The sequence below is a fragment of the Caloenas nicobarica genome, chromosome 2, assembly GCF_036013445.1.
Source record: "Caloenas nicobarica isolate bCalNic1 chromosome 2, bCalNic1.hap1, whole genome shotgun sequence".
NCBI lineage: Eukaryota > Metazoa > Chordata > Aves > Columbiformes > Columbidae > Caloenas > Caloenas nicobarica.
The window spans coordinates 153,370,963-153,389,829 of record NC_088246.1 but is presented as its reverse complement, the minus strand read 5'-3'; the positions used below and the strand labels follow the sequence as shown (position 1 = coordinate 153,389,829).

General features: G+C 45.3%; 1 protein-coding gene across 5 annotated transcripts in view; it reads left to right on the top strand.

Annotated features, from left to right (window-relative positions):
- Window positions 1–5,638: 5,638 nt before the first annotated feature.
- MTSS1 (MTSS I-BAR domain containing 1) overlaps window positions 5,639–18,867 on the top strand; it is a 127,122-nt gene continuing 113,893 nt past the window's right edge. For all 5 annotated transcript variants that reach the window (XM_065627515.1, XM_065627513.1, XM_065627514.1 and 2 more), the window contains exon 1: window positions 5,639–6,083. In XM_065627515.1, the coding sequence (XP_065483587.1) occupies window positions 6,012–6,083 (72 nt within the window). In that variant the 5' untranslated portion in view covers window positions 5,639–6,011. The remainder of the gene's footprint in view (window positions 6,084–18,867) is intronic.

Sequence of the window (18,867 nt, the reverse complement as noted above, 5' to 3'; positions counted from 1 at the left end):
ATGTAACTGTAAGTATAAGCTGATTTTTTTTTTCACTTACTGCTTGTCTACACAGGTACACTCAGGAAATTTCATCTGAATTAATTTAGGGCATGACTTCAAGATGCATCAGCTAAACAGCTTTAAAATGTGAAAGGGAGGCCAGTTTTTGTGGGGTGAATGTGTCCATGCCAGAACCTGATGTAAGGCAATGAAGCCAGTTTGAAAGAGGGTTCAGATCAACGGTTCTGGATATTTAAAGCTGTGTTGGCTGTAGATGCAAAACGAGAAGGTATCTCCTGGGGAATGAGCATGGGAATGGTTATACTTTGAAACATAAAAAGGCAAGGTCCTCTTCTGGGCTGAAATAATCCTTTGTTGTAGGCTTAGTTTTCAGCCAAATCAGGTTCCTGCATGACCACCATACAGCAGCCCGTGCTCCGGTGCCGGTGACATAGCACGGTGTAGGAAGGAGGTCACACCGATGCGACTGTGGACTTGCACAGGATGAAAGTGCCCAGGTATCCTCGGCCACGGGAATTCCACTGCCCATTTATTGAGGTTCGTCATGCAAGAGTTTTAAGAGTGATGACAAGAGCATTGCTTGGACAGAAGGGATAGACCTGAGTGCCTTCTCTAAATCTACCAGCCTGAGGCAGCAAGTGTGAGCAAGAACATTTTGCATTCCCACTACTGCAAAATGAGACCTGTCTGTAATGCCCTTGGTAACATGCAAGCCTTGATTCTCAGCTTTTGTGCCTTGTGCGCAGAGAGAGATGTGGGAAGGACTTTCTTTCCTACCTGTCAGTGTAGGGGAAGATTATTTTAGTCCCTTAAAAATCAGCATCTTGCCTTGTCTTTGCTCTGAATGAATGATACCTCGTGTTGGACTTTGCTGAAAATGCATTTTTGTTTTCCTTCTGAGAAAAGCTTACAGCCGAAAATGAGACTGCATTGATATTTTGCTGCAGAGTTGTTGCCTGTGGGTAGGCTTTAGATGGAGCTCTTCTATGGAAATCAATCCTGATAAAGCAATAGCAGCTGTTACTTTGCCAGCAAGCAGCAAGCAGAAACAATTGCAGAGGTATCCCCACTACAGCAATGCTACGCGGTAGTTTAAAAGCGATTCAGGACATAAAAATAACCCAAATATAGCTGGAGAACCACAACATTGTTATTTCTCATGTTCTGCAACCAGAGATTGTAAACAGCTGCTCCTGAGTAAAAGTGATTTCTCCCTCACCAGGTCCCCACTTCCATGAACGACCAGTGAATAATTAAGCCTCTTTAGATATAATACAGATTTTTTGCTAGTGATTTAATATTTGTAGTGCGGTTGGGATGGCTGGATCACATGGATTCTGCCGGGTTTCCTGGCTGTATTGCTGCCATTCTACCTCTCCATCCATTGTAAAATGAGCTCATCTGCTTTTATAGACAGATCAGGATTGTACCTGGTGAGCACCTTGGGGACTGAAGGAAATCATGCCGTCTCTTGGAAGCTCTTGGGCTCTTTTTCCTCAATCTATAAAGAGGAAGACACCATCGTCCTTCAAACTATGAATCACTATTAGAAAGCCTCCAACAGGGACAGAATACTGGTTCATTTAAAAAAAATAAAAAGCCCACATTTGCTTTTCAAGTTTATTAAAATATTTTAAGAAGGCTTAGGGATGAAAGATTCTGTGGCAATATAATGAAGTACTATAATATTAATTTGCATCAATTTCTTAAAGAGATAATTCAATTAAATAGTTCCGCCTTTAGCAACCTATTTTTAAAAAAATCATATCTCTTTTGAACTGTCAACCACTTGAAGGAACAGCCCTTGATTCTTTCTTTATTGTATGCTAGATGAGGTAATTTTTCCTTTGGGGAATAACATTAGCTAAATTAGGAACACTGTAATTTAAAGGTGATTAAGTACCTTTTGTGATTGTTGTTCTATGACTTCAATCTGATAACACTTAAGTGCATGTGTAATCTAGTCTTCCACGGGGCTACTCGCATTCATAAGTAGGCTTAAATCTGTGTAAGATCAGGACTTAAATAAGCGCCAGCTAAATGTTTTTACGGCACGTTGACAGAGTATGTATTTGTTCTGACTGCAATGACATTTCACACTTGTTCTCAGTGCAAAACCACTCAGAATGCTTTTAAAAATGGGATTTTCATTGCACGGAAGGAGAAAGCAAGGCACAGGAATGTGAGTGGACACATTCTGGTCGTAAGGCAAGGCCGCTGGCAGCCGAGGAGCAGGCTGTGGATTCCTGACCTTCACGGGTTTGTGCCCTGGTTCACTCTGCTGGATTTCGTGCCTTTGTGCTCAGCACAGGAGGAGCAGCAGGAACAACCCCGGCCAGGCAAAGTGACCAAGCCATCGCGCAACCCACCCTCTTATCTCCGGAGAAATCATTTCTTAACCAGCAGCCTTCTTGAAGTCTCAGTGGAAGAGCCTTCCTGTCAGCAGAGCACCCAACGTGTTGAAGGATGTCAGAACAAGGGTTACGATCGCGCCGTTGACAAATTTTAAGGTGGACATCTGTTGGGGGTTGCCGAGTAAGATGAACGCAGCCAACCCACCCTCAAGAAGTGGCGCTGGCATTTGCCCATGCGCCGGGATATTTTACAGAATGTCATCACTTGGTAATGAAATGTTCCCCGGTAATGATGGCTCACAAACACAGAAATAGCCTTTGCCCATATGAAAGTTTCGCAAATAATGCTTGCAGGAAGTGATTTGCTAGGAATCAATCAAGCAGATCCCAGAAATAATGTGACAGATGGTAACCTGACGTTACCGCGGCATCACCGAACTACTTTTTACTCACACTTTAAACAACCGTTTGGACTCAGGTCTTAAAAAAAAAAATGTTAACTCTCACTCTACAGCTGGTTGAAGCTGAATTACCATCCCACAGAAAAACTGTCATTAAAAGTCACTAAAAGACAGAATAAAATTAGAAGTCTGAAATTTCCTTCAATGCAAAAGAAAAAAAAATTCAGTCATCAAGACCCTATTTCGATGGCTTTAATTTATATGCCCTTGCTTTATTTTTCACTGTGTTCTGCTACGAACAAAAATGTAAAATATAAAATTAAAAACTTCATTATTCTAAATGATACGTACAATGAAAATTTAACAAAATAGGTTTTGAAATTAAGAATACTGACAGGAATAAATACTTTTCTGTTTGCAATGTTTCATTGTGATTTTTCGTCCTATGAATATATAGTTTGTTGAAATCACCATGCCTCCATTTTTCATGACCTAGCACCTTCTGACACAAAAATATTCCACCTGAACAGCTTTGATAAGGTATCTCTAGGTTGTGACTGGGAACACTCAAGTCACGGTGGTTCAGCGAGTTACTCATCATAACCAGTGATGAGTACGACTTCTCCTTTCAAATTTGCAAGCTAAAAAACATTCCCTAACATTGTATGGCTAATTTACTTATAATTTATGGAGGTTTGAAATGCTTACTTCCTTGGTCTATTGTATACCTGCATGCTGTTTCATCACTGTGTGAAGACTTGTTGCTTTGCACAGAGCAGAGAGCTCTGATTTATTAACTAAAGCATCAATGCAGTCCTTAAACAACGGCCTTTTCCTTGTAGGAGATTTTTCTCCCCCCTGTCCCATGTGCATCGTGCACTCTGCTACCTTCAGTTTTGCATTGGAAGTTCTCATTCCCAGAAGGGGGGCAGCCAAAACCCTACTTGTGCTAAAACAAGGACCATCCCAGAAACGGAGCAGCAGAAGAAAGCAAAGTAGGCCACCAACTTTCCCTGCCGAACTGCTGGATGTGACCGTCCCAGGGGACCACTGTCACGCCGGTTGTGTGACAGCAGCTGAAGATCCAAGTGTGATGAACAGGTGTCATTATTGCAAACCACCGGGGACATTTGCTGGGCTCTTCTTTGGGGGAAAGGGTCGTACAGAGCAACAAAATGAATGGCTCGGTCAGACCTGGGTGGGTGTTTCCTCCTGCAGTGAAGTGAGGAAAAGCACTCACTTTGTGCTTTTTGGGGAAATTTCTGCGGCAGCCTGTGCTGCCACGGTCCCGCGGGAAGCAGGGCACCAGTCCAGCCTTTTCCTTCAGAGCTAAATTAACATGGGGAGCGTAATCTGTCACGTGCGTGTACATAGATACTGGTGGAAAAAAAGCAAAATATCATGGTGAGCACACTGGCTCTTCCCAAGCACAGTTTGTTGGATAAATACATTTCGCAACTTTTTGATTTTAATAACTTAAATTTCTAAACTTCCATCTCAGTCATGGGTGTGCATGTACTTGTGCGTACGTGTACATATGAAGACAGAAAACCCCCCAGCCTCCTCACTTTAAGGGCTAAGGCTTATTCTCCCATACTTAGTTTTTCCTGGTTCTGCATCTGTTTTTTATAAAATCGTGTGGCGGCACAGCCTGTTTCTCCAGGCTTGTGGTTCCCCTGGGGTTCATGACTACAGAATCTTTAGGCCTGAGCTCCCCAAAACGGTTGGACACGTGCTTTATATCAGTGTGACGGAGAGTCCCGGGGACCTCAGTACGTTTAGCTACGTTGCTGATAGCAGAAGCACAGGCACCCGCGTTTGCGGGACCTGTGCCATGGCCTCTGTGCGTGTATCAATACATAACTTCGATCGGAATGTTTTGCAAAGTTTGGCATAATGTGAAAGCTGAATTTAAAAAACCCCATGGTTTATATAACTTACGTTAACACCCTTAAATATAGGCTTGCGTTTGTGGGACAAGAGGGATACCCAGCCCCACATACTCTGTGATTAAAGCTGCTGCCGGCTGTAGAATCATAGAAAGTTTGGGTCAGAAGGGACCTTCAAAGCCCATCCAGTCCAACCCCAGCCATGAGCAGGGACATCTTCACCCAGACCAGGTTGCTCAGAGCCCGTCCAGCCTGGCCTGGGATGTCTCCAGGGATGGGGCATCCACCACCATCTCTACACCAGGTTTGTATGTTCCGGTGCCCGTAGTCTCACTGAGTGCCTTCAGCTCAGGTCTTCCAAACCACTGGACTGAGGCAGGTGTTTTTACCAGAAACAAGTGACTTTGGGCAATTTCGGTGAATGTCATGAGAAAAACAGTCTCTTCGCCCGGCGCTACACATCCGGGAGGGGCCGCCCCGAGGGTGGGACGCGGCTCCCCCCGCACCACGGCCTCGCCGCCCGCGCCCCCGTGGGGAGAGGAGCGGGGGCAGCCTCGCTCCCGCCGCCACCGGGGCGCGAACCCTCAACCCCGTGCCCGTCGGCCGCCGAGACCAATCGGCGGCTGCGCTGGTGACGCGACGGGCGGGCGGGGCGGGGCGGGGCGGGGCGCTCGGCGCGGGCGGGCGCAGCGCGGGGCCGGGCGGGCAGCGCCGGGCGGGCGTGTGCTGGAGCGGGCGGGCGGCGGAGCGGGTGTTGTAGCTGCAGCCCGCTCTGTCGGGGCTGGCAGGGACCCCTTAGGCTGCGCCCCGAGGAGCGGCTTGACGCGCAGTCTCATTTATTTATATATATATATTTTTTTTTTTTTCTTATTTTTGGGGTGTGCGTGCGCATCTGCCCAGCGCCGCGGAGCTGACGGGCTGCGGGCTCCCGCCGCCCTGAGCGCGCCGCCGTGCCGGCCGGGGCCGCCGCCGCCGCCGCCGCCGGGGCTGGGGCCGTTGTGCGCAGAGATGGATTTGGGGGCCGCCCGCGCGTGGGAGGGTCGTGCCCGCTCGGCTCCGAACCCCCGGGTGCTGCTCAGCGGGGCGGGCAGGAGCGTGTGAGAGAGAGGCGGCGATAGCGCTGGATTTTATTTTTCTCCCCGTTTTTACATTTTTTGAGGTGTAGGCAGATAGGGCTTCAGGTGTTTTTTTTCTTTTTTTTCCTCTTGTTGCCCACATCGGCTTGTTTGTTCCCCACCTCCTTTTTTTTTTTTTTTTTTTTTCTTTCTTCCGTGAGGTGGGAAAGTGGGGTGTCTCATTTTTCTTTAGCTCAGTAGTGAAATTGCAGCAGTTTCTGCCTCCTCCAGCGTGCTCAAGCGAGGAAAATGGAGGCTGTGATAGAGAAGGAATGTAGTGCGCTCGGAGGGCTCTTCCAGACCATCATCAGCGACATGAAGGTAAGAGACCCAAGGGTTCTGGGAGGGACCCAGGTGAGAGGAACCCTCTTCCCCACCTGGCTCGGAGAAACTTTGCACGCTGAGATGCGGCAGCACCGGGGGGCGGTGGCGGCGGCGCGACCTCCCGGCCCGGCCCCGGCTCCTGCTGCTGCTGCCGGCTCGGGGACCCTGCCCGGGGCTGGGAACGTGTCCCCGCCGGGGAACCCCGCTGGAAAGGGGCTGCTTGTAAATGCTTCACCCCCCTGGTCTGGGGCTTGCGAGTTGCTTCCAGGACACCACCTCTCCCTCCCTCTTTTCTCCGGCTCTCCTGCTCAAACATGCAATCTGTTATCTTGCACCAGGGTCAGCATTTTCCAAACCTATCTTTTTTGTAATATTGTTTTTTCCCTTCTCCACTTTTTTTTTTTTTTTTTTTTTTTTGTATTTTGGGCTGTCAGAATAAATGCAGCGAGGCGGGAGCATCATGTGGAGGAGACGGGCACGGTGCGTGTCAGCCCTGGGGTGGGGCTGCAAAGGGCAATGTTGGGGTGTCTGTGCCAAGCTGGTGGGCACCACGGGGAAAAAATCATCTCAGCCTGGAGATGCTCGAAAGTTGATGCTTGTCTGGATTAAAATCGCTGCTCAGTCGGCTATGTGGTATTATTTTCGTGGCGTGCGTGTTCATGGAGGTGGTATTTGCAGCTTTCTGTGCATAAATGTAAAGGTCTCAAGTTGCTGGCTCCTTTCTATGAGCCATCAGAAATCAGCGCCGACCCCTTCTGCCAAAAGATCCCTTGGAGAGAGACACTCCCAGTCTATCCTTGGCAGCCAAGGGCACTTCTGCAGGTTTTTCTGTGGACGACCGGACGCCTCCTGCCCTGCGCTCGTGGAAATAAATAGCGTGAAAGCGTTGGTGTGTTCTGCCAGTCGTGCCTCCGCAAAGCCTGGGCTGTGGGTGCCCGGGCTGCAGCACACGGCTGTACTGCAGAATACTGCAGTGCTCCCCTGGACAAGGGCAGCTTGTCATCTTCTCAGGGCCGGCTGGGGAGGATGCACTTGTTGGGAGATGTTGAGGGACATGTCAGGTGATGGGGAGGCCATCGTAATTTAAAGGCAGTGACGGTGCGTGCTGTGCCTCTGCCAGCCAGGACACGGGATTTCTGTGGGTGTTTTAATCAGTGCAGGGCTGATGAGGAGGGAGGGCTGCGGGAGAAAAAGCCGCCAAGTAGTGGTGGAGGAATATGGGGTTTGCTTTAGGAGAGAGCCTGGCAGAGGCGAATGGCTTCCAGTGTATTTTTTGTGGGTGGCAGAGAAGCTGTTTGCCCTACAAGTTATTTTTTGGCAAAGGTTCATATGCACTTCGCTCTCAACAGACCTCGGGAGACATTTAATTAAAAGCGTGGCTTGTCAAACGCAGGCAGATTGCAGAGAGGAGGCGAGTGTGTGTGTGTGTATCCATCAAGACGATGCTGCAGTCCTAGCCATGGTGTTCCTCACGCTCTCAGCCCCTTCGTATTTTTAATAACGACTACACTTTAAAACAGCAACCCCCCAGAAAAAGCAGGAAATGCTCACAAATCATTGTAGTGGGCTGTGCAGGGAACACGCAGGAGATGTTTGTTCCAGATGAAGTACGGTTTTGGGTTTCAGCACGGAGGGACACTGAGTATGTTTATTCTCTGCTTCTTTCCATAAGCGATGCATTTGATTTTTCTTGCTCTTAAACAAATGGGCCTTTGCTGTGTGGCTTTATTTCTTTTTTTCCTTTACACATTGTTACTTGCATGGGAATGCTGCTCATCAAAAACATGTTGACATGAACTTATGGAGATGGGCACAGGTGTGAATATTTTTTCTTAATCCTCCATAGTAGTGGAACCTGTTTTGTGAACTGGCAATTACTGGGGGAGGGGGGAGTTTGGAAGGAATCACGGCAGATCTTTAGCAATGCGGTGGTTGTTACGGTTTAAAAGAAATCCGTTTATTTAGCATGAGTAGAACAAATAATTTTTACCTGTAGCTCAGTTTGATGCAGCTAATGCTGTACGGCTGATGAGATGCACTAGGATTCTTTGTGAATTCTGCACAAAGGATTGTGACAATTTCAAAGAAAAAGTAGCTATTTTTTGACAGCTAACCAGAACCTTTCAACTCATCATATCCTTAGTAGTAAAGTGAAAAATTAGCATTCTAAGTGCTGTTTCACGTAGTGAGGTCTGTGTGGGCAGGCTGCTGGCAGAATCCTGGAGCCGTTGCGTGGGGGTCTGCCCACGCACACCCGGGTGCTCTATCTGTGCCTATTTTCTCATCGCAGCCTGTGATCAAGGCCCCACATGCCCTGCAGCGCTGAGGGGTTTGCTGCAGCATCCACCTTTTTTTTTTTTTTTTAACTAAATAATTTGCAGGTTCTTTTTATCGTATGTATTGCTTTGTAAAGATGGTAGGGTTAATCAACAGGGCATTAAGATGACTCTGAAGTCTTGCCAGTGGATGCAGCTGAGGTGATGAAGATACAGCTTATGTGGACTGATTTTTCTCTTTGTTCACACTAACATAGAACTAGCTCAGGTGTACCTGTTGTTAATTTTGAGCTCTCCTTGATCTCGACAAGGTTGCAGAAACTGGAGTTATAATCCTGAGTAATGTGATTGTTTCCATTTGTCTCTGTACTGCGTTAACTTTGAAACTTAATGAGGGCAATATATGCCAGTGTGACTAGCACATCACATTTTTTGATAGCAAGATTATCTCTTGCCAGCTGAGGTTTCTTGAACTGCCTTTAATATTTTCTCCAGAAACCACAGATTTATCTCCATCCTGTACCAAAACCAGTTTTTTGGTTGTTACTCAACAAAACAAGCTCCAAAATAATTCAGTGTAAATCAAAGTGATTTAGAGAAACAATGTAATTGACTTAAATACAAGAATGGGTAATAAACATCCCATTTATACAGCACTTTAATTTACATCTTGAACTTCAGTTTCCTGACAAGAGAAATCCATGTCTTCCATGCAAAGTAAGGGTCACATTTATTGAGTAGTATGTGGTGTTCATGGTGACAGGGTTGTTTGTGGAAAGTCCACAGTGGGAACTGTGCTTGGTCGTTGTTCTCTAGAATTGGGCTTCGATGCTTTGAGATTTCAAGATCAGATTAAAGAATCATAAAGGTGAGAAAAAGTCTGCCCATCCCATCCTTAAGTTTTGGTCCATTGTCACAGCCCTGGTGTTTCCTACGATACATTGCTGAGTATGTGGGACTTAAAATTTGTTATTCTCTTATGCAAGATCTTTTTCAAAGCATTCAGAGTTTATAAAAGCAAAAATAAAACATCTATGTCCCCTCGGAGGAGTAGTTTTGTGTGCTGCATGCAGACGCTGTGCTGTTTCCTCTTTGAATGCGGCATCGTTTCTGTAGCTCCCTGTGGGAAGGGAGTATTTGATGTGAATGGTTTGTAACTCATTTCTGGCAATTGAGAAATAAGATGCTGTAATGTGTCATTAATTTCAATATTTCTTGTAGTGCAAAGCAAATCAGTGCAGATAAATTTTGGGAGGGCCTATTGCAGATGGGTTTCAAAATATGTTATCTTCTCATGCAGAGCAGATTAATGCTGCTTTTCTTTATGAGTCTTGATTTTTCCATTCCTTTTAATTGCATTGTTCTCTGCTGTCTTGAAGGAAAAACAAGAAAACACCTCTGCAAATGTTGAAATTGGCAGTGTTTGTAGTTCATCACTTGCTTGATGCTGGTTCTTTTCCTTTTTTTTTGTTCTTTATTTGTCTCACCTCTTCTGCCATCATGTGTTTTGGCAGGGCAGGGGTTTGCTGAGTATGTGTGTACCCGGCAAGATGGGTAATGAGCAGCTGGATGAGCACAGGTTGCCTGTGACTTCCTTTATACTAAGTGGGAGGATTTACTAATTTTTTATGGGTGCAGATTACCAATTGGTCTCAGGCATTTCCCCACATGTGAGGGACGTGCAGGTATGAGGAGGACTGCAACCGTCATCCTGTTGGTGAACAAAAACAAGGCTCCCAAAGGAGGAGTGAAATTCTAGAAAAATTTTGCAATTTTTTTGTATTTTAAGTGTATGTGCCTTATTTATAATAATCTAGCTTGAACACTCAATAAAATCAGCCTTTTGCTTTTGGCAGTAACCTCTGCTTTAATACTATAAAGGAGATGAACCCTTCACTCCATTGCTACTGCTGGGACCCTTGGACAAGAGGGTGTTGCACCTTTGCTTTCAGCCACGCAAAGCTCTTGGTCAAAGCAGAAAAGACGTGAAAATGTGGGCATGGGAAACATTTGTGTTTTTGCAGCCTCTTATCTCCCGTTAGGAAGTGACCGATGAGAAGCAGCATTTTAATCTTGCTTTTTTTTGTGGAAGATGGAGCTTGGGGCTGGTCACATCAAGGATTAGGAGCCATTTGTTAAGTAGGTGTGATTTGCTTGCCAGGGATGGCCTTGTGCCGTTCACACAAATAATATAAATTGAGTGGGGACAAAATATTTGTTGAAACAAATAGAAATGCTGAGGCAGTTACTGTGGCATGCACAGCTGTAGGTCCACTGTGTTTGCCTTAATCCAAGGGACGGCCCGCATGTATCAGTGAATATGGGCAAATTTGTTTTACCCTGACATGTCATAATATGACAGCTCTTCAGCTGTGCTTTATTTGAAGTTTGAGATCTCTGTGGAGATTAGGAATGTTCAGCTCAATGATTTTTGAGGTCTAGTTTCCATGCAGCAGTTAAGGCTGATAACTATTGTAAGGAAAAACAAATGTTTTATGTGCAACAGGCAGGTACAGGCTTGGAATGGAAAGGGCATCTCTGTGCCCCCTTTCCCACGCGTGCTGTCTGGTGCTGGTATGTCCTTTGCATGACAGTCTTTAGGGCAACCGATTTATCCCAAACCTAGCGAGACAATATTTCTTCCCCCTCCCCAAAAAGCATGAAATTACTTTGTTTCCGCTCTGTGCAGCTTTTGGTCTCAATTTTTATTTTTCCTTGAAGGTTTTACCACTGAGGCGTATTGGGCTCAGCTGCATGCACTGATTTCTTACCCTTGCTGCCTCCCAGAACCTGCTTGCCCAAATGGCTGGTTTGCAGACGCTGAAATTCCTTGTCTTTTGTAAGCAGCTGCAGTATCTTTCTGTAAACATCTTGGAAGGGGCGGGATTGATGTGCAGTGAAGGCTGAGTGATGGTGCGGGAAGGCAGCCCCTGCATCCCTGCTAAATACTGGGGTTCATGCAGCAGGGCACAGCTGGGAACATACTTACAGATCATTTATTTTTTAGGGACAGGTTCTTTCTTGATCCAGACACTTTTGTGTGAGTGTTAACAATTCATACAACTGCCAAGCATTCCCTATGTGAGTCCAAGGCTGGGTTATTCTGTGGCATACCCAGGGCAAGGACTTTTAATGTCTTTTAAAAGTCCTCCTTTTGGCTCTGGCAGGACACCAAGCGCTGCGTAGCAGGGCTTGCGAGGCTCTAAGTGTGGAAGGAGTTGTGCAGTGCTGCATGAAGCACAACTGACTGAACAAATGTTGGAGGACAAGAAGTCTGTGTAATTACACCGGTTAATACCTAACAGAGGCTGATATTTGGGAGAGTTTTCTGTTTCCCTCTGCAGTTCTGAGTGTGCAGGAGCTCTACCAAAGTCTTTGATATAAAATACCTAAAAAAACCCGATTTTTTTTTTTTTTTTTTTGCTATGTGTTCTTCAAGATACAGAAGTTGCTACAGTTGATGGAGTATTCCTGTGAATCTGTAAATAGCATCTTCTGCTTAACAGCCTGTGTGTTTTCAGCTTCTGAAAAACATTTTTAAGGTTCATAGGCTACCCAGAGACCGTGTGGCCTTGAAGATAAGCAGAGACGTGACAGAGAGATGAATAGGAACTGTATCTAAAAAGGTTTTTTTGTCTTCTTCAGAGCATGCAAAGGCGGGTACAGAGAGATTTGAGTTAGTACCGTAAAGAGGCCACTCTTTAGAGTAGAGAAGCCTCTTTAGGCTACATGTAGAAATGCATTTTACTCTTCAAGTGTATGTTTTAAATTTCAAACTTATGTCTACCTTGACAGCATAGGGTGCCGAGCGCTGCCACGTTCCCTGGCATCTGTGCTGACCTTTAAGGATGTTGATTGACTTCTTCCTGCTGGGCTGTGAGACAGCTTGGATGCTGAGATGTTTCAGAGGACTGGAGACAAAATGTCTGGTAGCTTTGTGGTTAACGCCATAGCAGCTTTCATCATGGAAGTGCTCGGTGTGTGACTTGGCTCCAAAGAATGGCTCCCATTTTACAGAAAGGCAAACTATGGCCGCAGATTCGTTCAGTTCTACTCCTTTCCCCTAGGATAAGAAGAAATGGAGTGCATCTAGAGCACAGAGTTATTGAGGGGATGTTGTTTTTCACCTCCCGGTATAATACATGTTTCTGTCCACACATACACAGCACTTTGTTGTTACTGCTTAAGACTTATTGCTGTTCCCCTCCCCGTGATAACCCAGTATTTGCAGGAAGAAGAGATGTCATCTACAAATGACTGATCAACTCTCAACAGAAGTGTCTTGAATTCTTCTCCTGTAAATGAAATTATGGGACATCTCAGTTTCTTAGTGGAGAGCTGGAGCATTTTAACCACAGGTGTGAAGAATTTGGCTGTCTTGCGAGGCTCTGTGTGAGCTCCGTATTTTTCAGTCTTCCGATGAACAACCATAAGCATTGTGTACCTCACTTTAGCTCTAGGATGCTAGCTGGTGTGCAAACAGCATTTAACAAATCATCTTGGATGTTTTTAAAGAGAACACTTACAGGAATGAACTTGTCAACACTGATTCTGTTGGTGTGCTTAATGCTGGCGATGAGCGTGTAACCAGAGATGTTTGGTTGATGGTACAGAAAGGTTCATATTCTCTGTTCTCATTTTTGTCTTTGTTTAAACTGACACCGTGCTTCCCACCCAAGCATGAGCTTTTTTTTTTTTTGCTGTGTAAGTCAGATGTATGCTTAGTAATATCACTGAAGCCCTTTGTGTAGTGGCTTAATTTGGGTTTTTTTTCTGTTAATAAACCTTCATTTGTGACGAGATGTCTCCTAACAAAATTGTCCATGAGCAAACCGAGTGTCTGACTTGGAGCTTCAAAGTGATTGTTCCATGAGTTGAAATGGAGAGAAGTAGCCTGTGACAAGCGTAGTTGCACTTGACTCTCTGGCAGGAGCTGAAGTTCATAAAGCACTAAAAAACTTGCTGCCTGGCTGCTGCCTTTCCCCCAGTGACATCCTTTTGTGGTCAGATGCTTGCCAGTACTGTGGCAACAGATAATGCCATTTCTTGGGTCCCGGAGATTGTTTTGACTGCTTGTGTGATGGAGGTTGTGTTGAGATCAAGCAATGAATGCTCAGGAATGAAGGTTTTTCCTTGCTTGGGAAGAAGTGGGGACACCCCAGCGGTGTTGGTGACGTTACCAGCCCAGGGCTCTTGGCTTGAGGCTGTCCTGTGCGGGCATTAACTTGAGTGAGTGTCTCCTGATTATGTAATTACCTTCGTTTTGATCCAACTGAAATACTGTGGGTTTAGGAAACAGCTGCCGAGTATGCACAGTGGCCACTTAATGATCGAGTGGATGAAAGGCAGTATTGATGAGTCTCTGAGGAGAAATGCTGTTCAGGCTTGCAAACTTCTTTAGACCTGCAGGGAAGGATCCGGAACTAGATGCTTCCTCTGGAAGACTGTTTAACATCCAGCTTTTTTATCATAGCGTGGGATGAAAGGTCTCTAGAAGCTGTTAGTTGTTGTCTCTCCCCGTTCATGTCCCCCCCGTGAATAACTTCCTGTGTTTAGAGAGGGAGAGACTCTATGTTTATGCATGATGTATCTTCTCACAGTATAACTTTTGTTTGCTAATTACCCAATCTTGGGTAACTTTTGTTTGCTAATTACCCAATCTTGGATTTAAACCATGAAGTGGCTGCTTTTGAGTTCAGTTTATTTGTCTTACAAACTATGGAACTGGGTTATGGATGGCACAGGTTTGACGTGGACCCTCTTGACGTAGCATGGAGGCCCATGAGTTGGGTTGTAAGCCAGGATGTCATGCAGCAACCAAAGAGGATGAGATTTCACAGATCCTTTCTGTGCTACAAACTGCAGTCACAACTGTGGGGCAACTGGTGTTCTCCACTGGGGACGTTTAAATACGGGCTGGTGCAGTGCAGGTTTTATTATAATACAAATTAAAGACTAGAGCTCTAACAACAGGATGGTACTGGACTTAGGTTCCCTCCCCTTTAAATGGTTAGTGAGGTTTAATAAATACCTGTGTTCTTGTGAAGAAGTGCTACATTTCAGTGCTCAGGGAACTGGGCATTCTTTAGAGTTCTTCAGGTGTTCTTGGGAATGTAGAAATAACTGATATCTCAGTTTTTTTTCCCCAGTGGGTTGATTTTCCTTTTTCTGGACTTTCCTGATTGGATTTTAGTCTTGACTTCCTCAAGGTATTATTCCATGATCTGTTTTTCTCGATGTCCTAATGCTCTGTTTCGACTGAAAACCAAACAGTTCTGTGAAGCGTAAAAGAAGTATCTAGTTGACAGATTTTTTAATAGCATATGAGATGTCTTCAGTAGTGTTCTGCTGCATAATTTGCAATGTTGTGATAATGTATCACCTTGTGAAAGCAAAGCTTGGCATGCTTATTTATACTGTGCATGCTGAGGGAAACTTGTTTCTAAACCTGCCATTCCCTAAACAAGTGGCAGAAAAAATGTAAATAGATGTATGGATACAAGACTTTGATTTTAATTACCCCTGCTTTCTTTCCTGAAGGGTAAGTTACAGGTTAAATGACATCTTAATCTGATCTTTGACGTGCTTTTACTTTCACTTGCATGCCCTATAATCTCTCAAACCTTGCGTTTGTACCTGTCTCCTCTTCCATTCAGCAATGCGTGCATTCAGCTCTTGCTGTGAAATCCTGTGAAGTTCATGTCTTGTCTTTTGCTGTTGATAACTTTTCATTCCTCGCCCAGCAAGCGTTCTGCATTAATTGAGAGTCCCTTTTGCTGCTGGAGCTAAGCCCAAACTTCCCCTGTGTGTGGCAATACCTTTAGCTTTGAAAGACAGCAGAGACTTTGCAGCCAGGTAGCCCCTTTCCTTGCCTTGTGGGTGTATTACGCTTTCCTAGAAAATCTCTATATAAATATGTCACCCTTCCTTAAAGAGCTCCAGTGAAAGGAAGCTCCCTGACCTGTCAGAGTTGCCTGTTAAATGGTCATCTAGTTGGATGGATTGTCCAACCTGAAACTGCTGCAAGTAAAACTGACTGTTTCTTGTCCTGCATCACTGGAAAACAGCTGATGGACAGCATCAGTCTATGGGATGCTCTTGGAATCAGTATTGGGACTTTGTTGATTCAGTTCTGGGTTTGAATTTAAGAAATAGAGTATATATAGAGGGTAGGTTTAGATTGGACATAAGGAAGAATATTATTTTTTTTTTTATATTGAGGGTGGTGAGGCAGTGAAACGGCTTGCCCAGAGAAGCTATGGGTGCCCCACCATTGGAAGCGTTCATGTTCAGTTTGGACAGGGCTTAGAGCAACCTGATCTAATGAAACATGTCCCTGCCCATGGCAGGGAGGTTGGACTAGATGATCTTTAAAGGTCCCTTCCAACCCAATTCCAAATTTGGAATAAGGTAAATTAAACCAAAGAAGTCGTGGAATAGCTGTTGTGTAAAACTCTGCGTCTTCGTAGCGAGTGAAGTCTCTCTTGCCAGTAAAATTTATGTTTCAGTCTGTTGAAAGACTGAGACTATTCTGCTGAGTGATTGGGAAATAGATACAGCTTAGAAAGCTTCATGAGACAGGCTCTTGAATTGTTTATTTTTCAGTCTAGAAAGGGATGAAGCCAACAAGCAGAATGCTTCGGATGGAGAAGAGCAATTACAAACTTTGTGTACAATGATGTTCATTCTCTGCACACCTGTGTGTTGCAGGAGCTTTTGTGGCTTAAGGACTAGGCAATCCTATTTATGAGTCATGAACTTGGCTAAATCTGTGGATTGCACAGAGGAACCTATTAGTGTTTGGTAGTGCTTTGTAACTCTTGCAGTTGTGGCTGCCCAAGTGCCCTTTTCCCCAGTTAACTACTGATTATTTTAGAAAAGAGGAAAAACTTCCAGTGCCAGATGTTAGCTGGGAAGGAAAACTGGTCGTCGACCATTGCATCTTCCCATGTGTTGAGACACCTGTGACCAGAACCCTTTATTTTTTTCAGGCTGTCATTGTTTCCCTGTCCCCTTCCCCTCCACTTTTTCCTGTTTTTTATCTGTTCAAGGCCCCTTGGAAAAGTGATTGTCTCTATAGGCAAACATACTTACTTATGCAGGCCATTCTTAGTGCGTGACATCTGTGACTTTGTGTGGTGTCGAGCACAAAAAAGTCTCTTTGCTGCTTGGGGTAACGTGCTGAATGCTACAGAAGTAAGACGTTAATAATCCTTCTGATTCTGATATCTCATGAAACTATAAAAACAATATTTTGTTTTCAGCATAATTTACTTTGGAGGGGTTGGAGGACACATGCAGGAGCAAAGTTACAATTTTTGTTCCAAGGAGAGAGGGATGGCATTTGGATGTGTTACTAGGGTGTGAAGCTCGATAACAGTGATGTGTGTGTGGAACTCAGCTTTTTAGCTGGTCATAGCTGCATGACTACACTGAGGTGGAGTCCTAACTCCTGTAGCCTGTGTAGTGTTTTTTTTCCATTTTACTGAACTCTGAAGATAGTGATTGTTCAGTGCTCTTCTGGGCAGCATACAGCTCTTGCTTTGATAACCAGTGAGATAAAACCAAGGCACTGCCTGCCTGGTCCCTTTCTCTCCTACCTCTTTAGCTGGAACAGCCAAAATTAGATTCTGAGCTTGCTTTACTGTAGAGCAGCTCTCTGTCTTTTTTCCCCCTGCCCCAAAAATTTAGACGGGTTGTTGCTGTGAACAAGATACCAAACTGTTCCTGCTGCTTTTGTACTCGGTGTCCCAGCAAGAGCTGGTAATAGGGCCGAAAAGCCTTTTTGATAAATGAAAACGCTTAAAAGAATGCTGTCAAGGGGTTTTAGAAGATGTAATGTGTCTCATCTGTGGGAGTTGGGGTGTATGGAAATAAATTATTAAAGAAAGTGTCGTTTCTCTTAATGGAAAAAGAAGAATCATAACTTCATAGCAGAAGAAGTGACAGAACAGTTTTAAACTGTCAAGACTGCTGATACTCAAGTTGTAATCTTAAATAAATACAACAATCTGGGTTCCTATTCTTGCCATTAGATGTAATCAATAACAATTTCAGTAAGTATGATCCTTTGCTGCAAGCCTACCCTTCCTTTACTGAGAAATTGCTGATTTCTTGTCTGAGTCAGAATTGCTGGCCTGAAAGGAAGGGTATAACAAACTTCAGTAAATCTCGGGTTCAGTTGTGTTAATGTAGGATGGCTGTGCTTGTTCACAAAAAGAATAAAAAGGTTCTTCATCCATCCAGGGTTTGAATGCTCCATCCAAAGCTGTCTGTTAGCGGTCATTGCCTGCTCTTCCCTGCTGTGGTGGGCTGACCTTGGCCAGCTGCTGGGTGCCCACGCAGCCGCTCTCTGACTCCTCTGCAATGAGACAGGGCAGAAAAGAAGATTAAAAAACTCATGGGTTGAGACAAAGACAAGGAAATCGCTTACAAGTCACTGTCACGAGCAAACCAGACTCGACTGGAGAGGATGAAATTTGTTACCAATTAAAACAGATTTGAATGGTGAGGAAGATGGACAAAAATTAAAGCATCTGCCCATGTCCATGGGTCTGGATGTGGGATGGGATTTCACTGAAGGAAGACAGGTCCCTGCTCCTTCTCGCCCCAGCTCTGCCCTGGGAGGACACGTCCCCAGGAGCTGCGGCGACGGAGGGAGGGAGGGAGGATGGCGGCGATGGAGGGAGGGAGGGAGGATGGCGGCGATGGAGGGTGGGAGGGAGGATGGCGGCGATGGAGGATGCCAGCTGGCTGGACGCGGGTCTGGGTTTTGGTGTCTGGCACTTGCAGGTGCTTTGCCAACTCAGCCTGGTGCCTTTCAAACACTCACTGTGGTGCCTGTCCCTGAGGGGAAGTTGTTTCATGTCCCTAATTGCGGACTGGCTACATGGTGACAGGCACGAGGCACCATTTTGTTTTTCAGCCCTGAGGTGGAAAGGCGGTTCCCTGCCTATGTTCAGCATAGATTATCTGGAGCTGAGCCCTGGGATCAGGTGACTAATCACTTATAAACCGACTAATTAAGCAATAGGGTAGGATAATGGCATGTTGTGGCTTACGAGTGACGTGCCTCGATGGGTGGGCAGGCGAGGGCCGGGCCCTCTGAGCAGCTTGGCGGGCTCGGCACCATGGAGCGCTGTGCAGTGATGGTGAAACACCCATTTCAGGGAAGACACGTCAAATTTCTTCATCCGATGGTGAAGTAATAATTGGGTACAAAGTTATTTGGGGGTAAAGAGTCCCCGGATTAAACTATTAGCGATTTTCAAGAAAACCATTTAAACAAACCTGCACCGTAGCCGATTTCTATTTTAACCTGTGAGGAGCTAAAAAGAGGATTTGTGACCCAGATTCTTGTAGCGGCTCTTCTCTGAGCGGGGCTGGAGGTGGAGGAGGCCTACTGCCTTCAGAGAAAATATCAGGGCCTGAGTAACCCTGACATTTAAAGTGGGGGAAATTGATTTCCTTTATCAGCTGGTTGAAATAAGAAATTGCAGATGGCA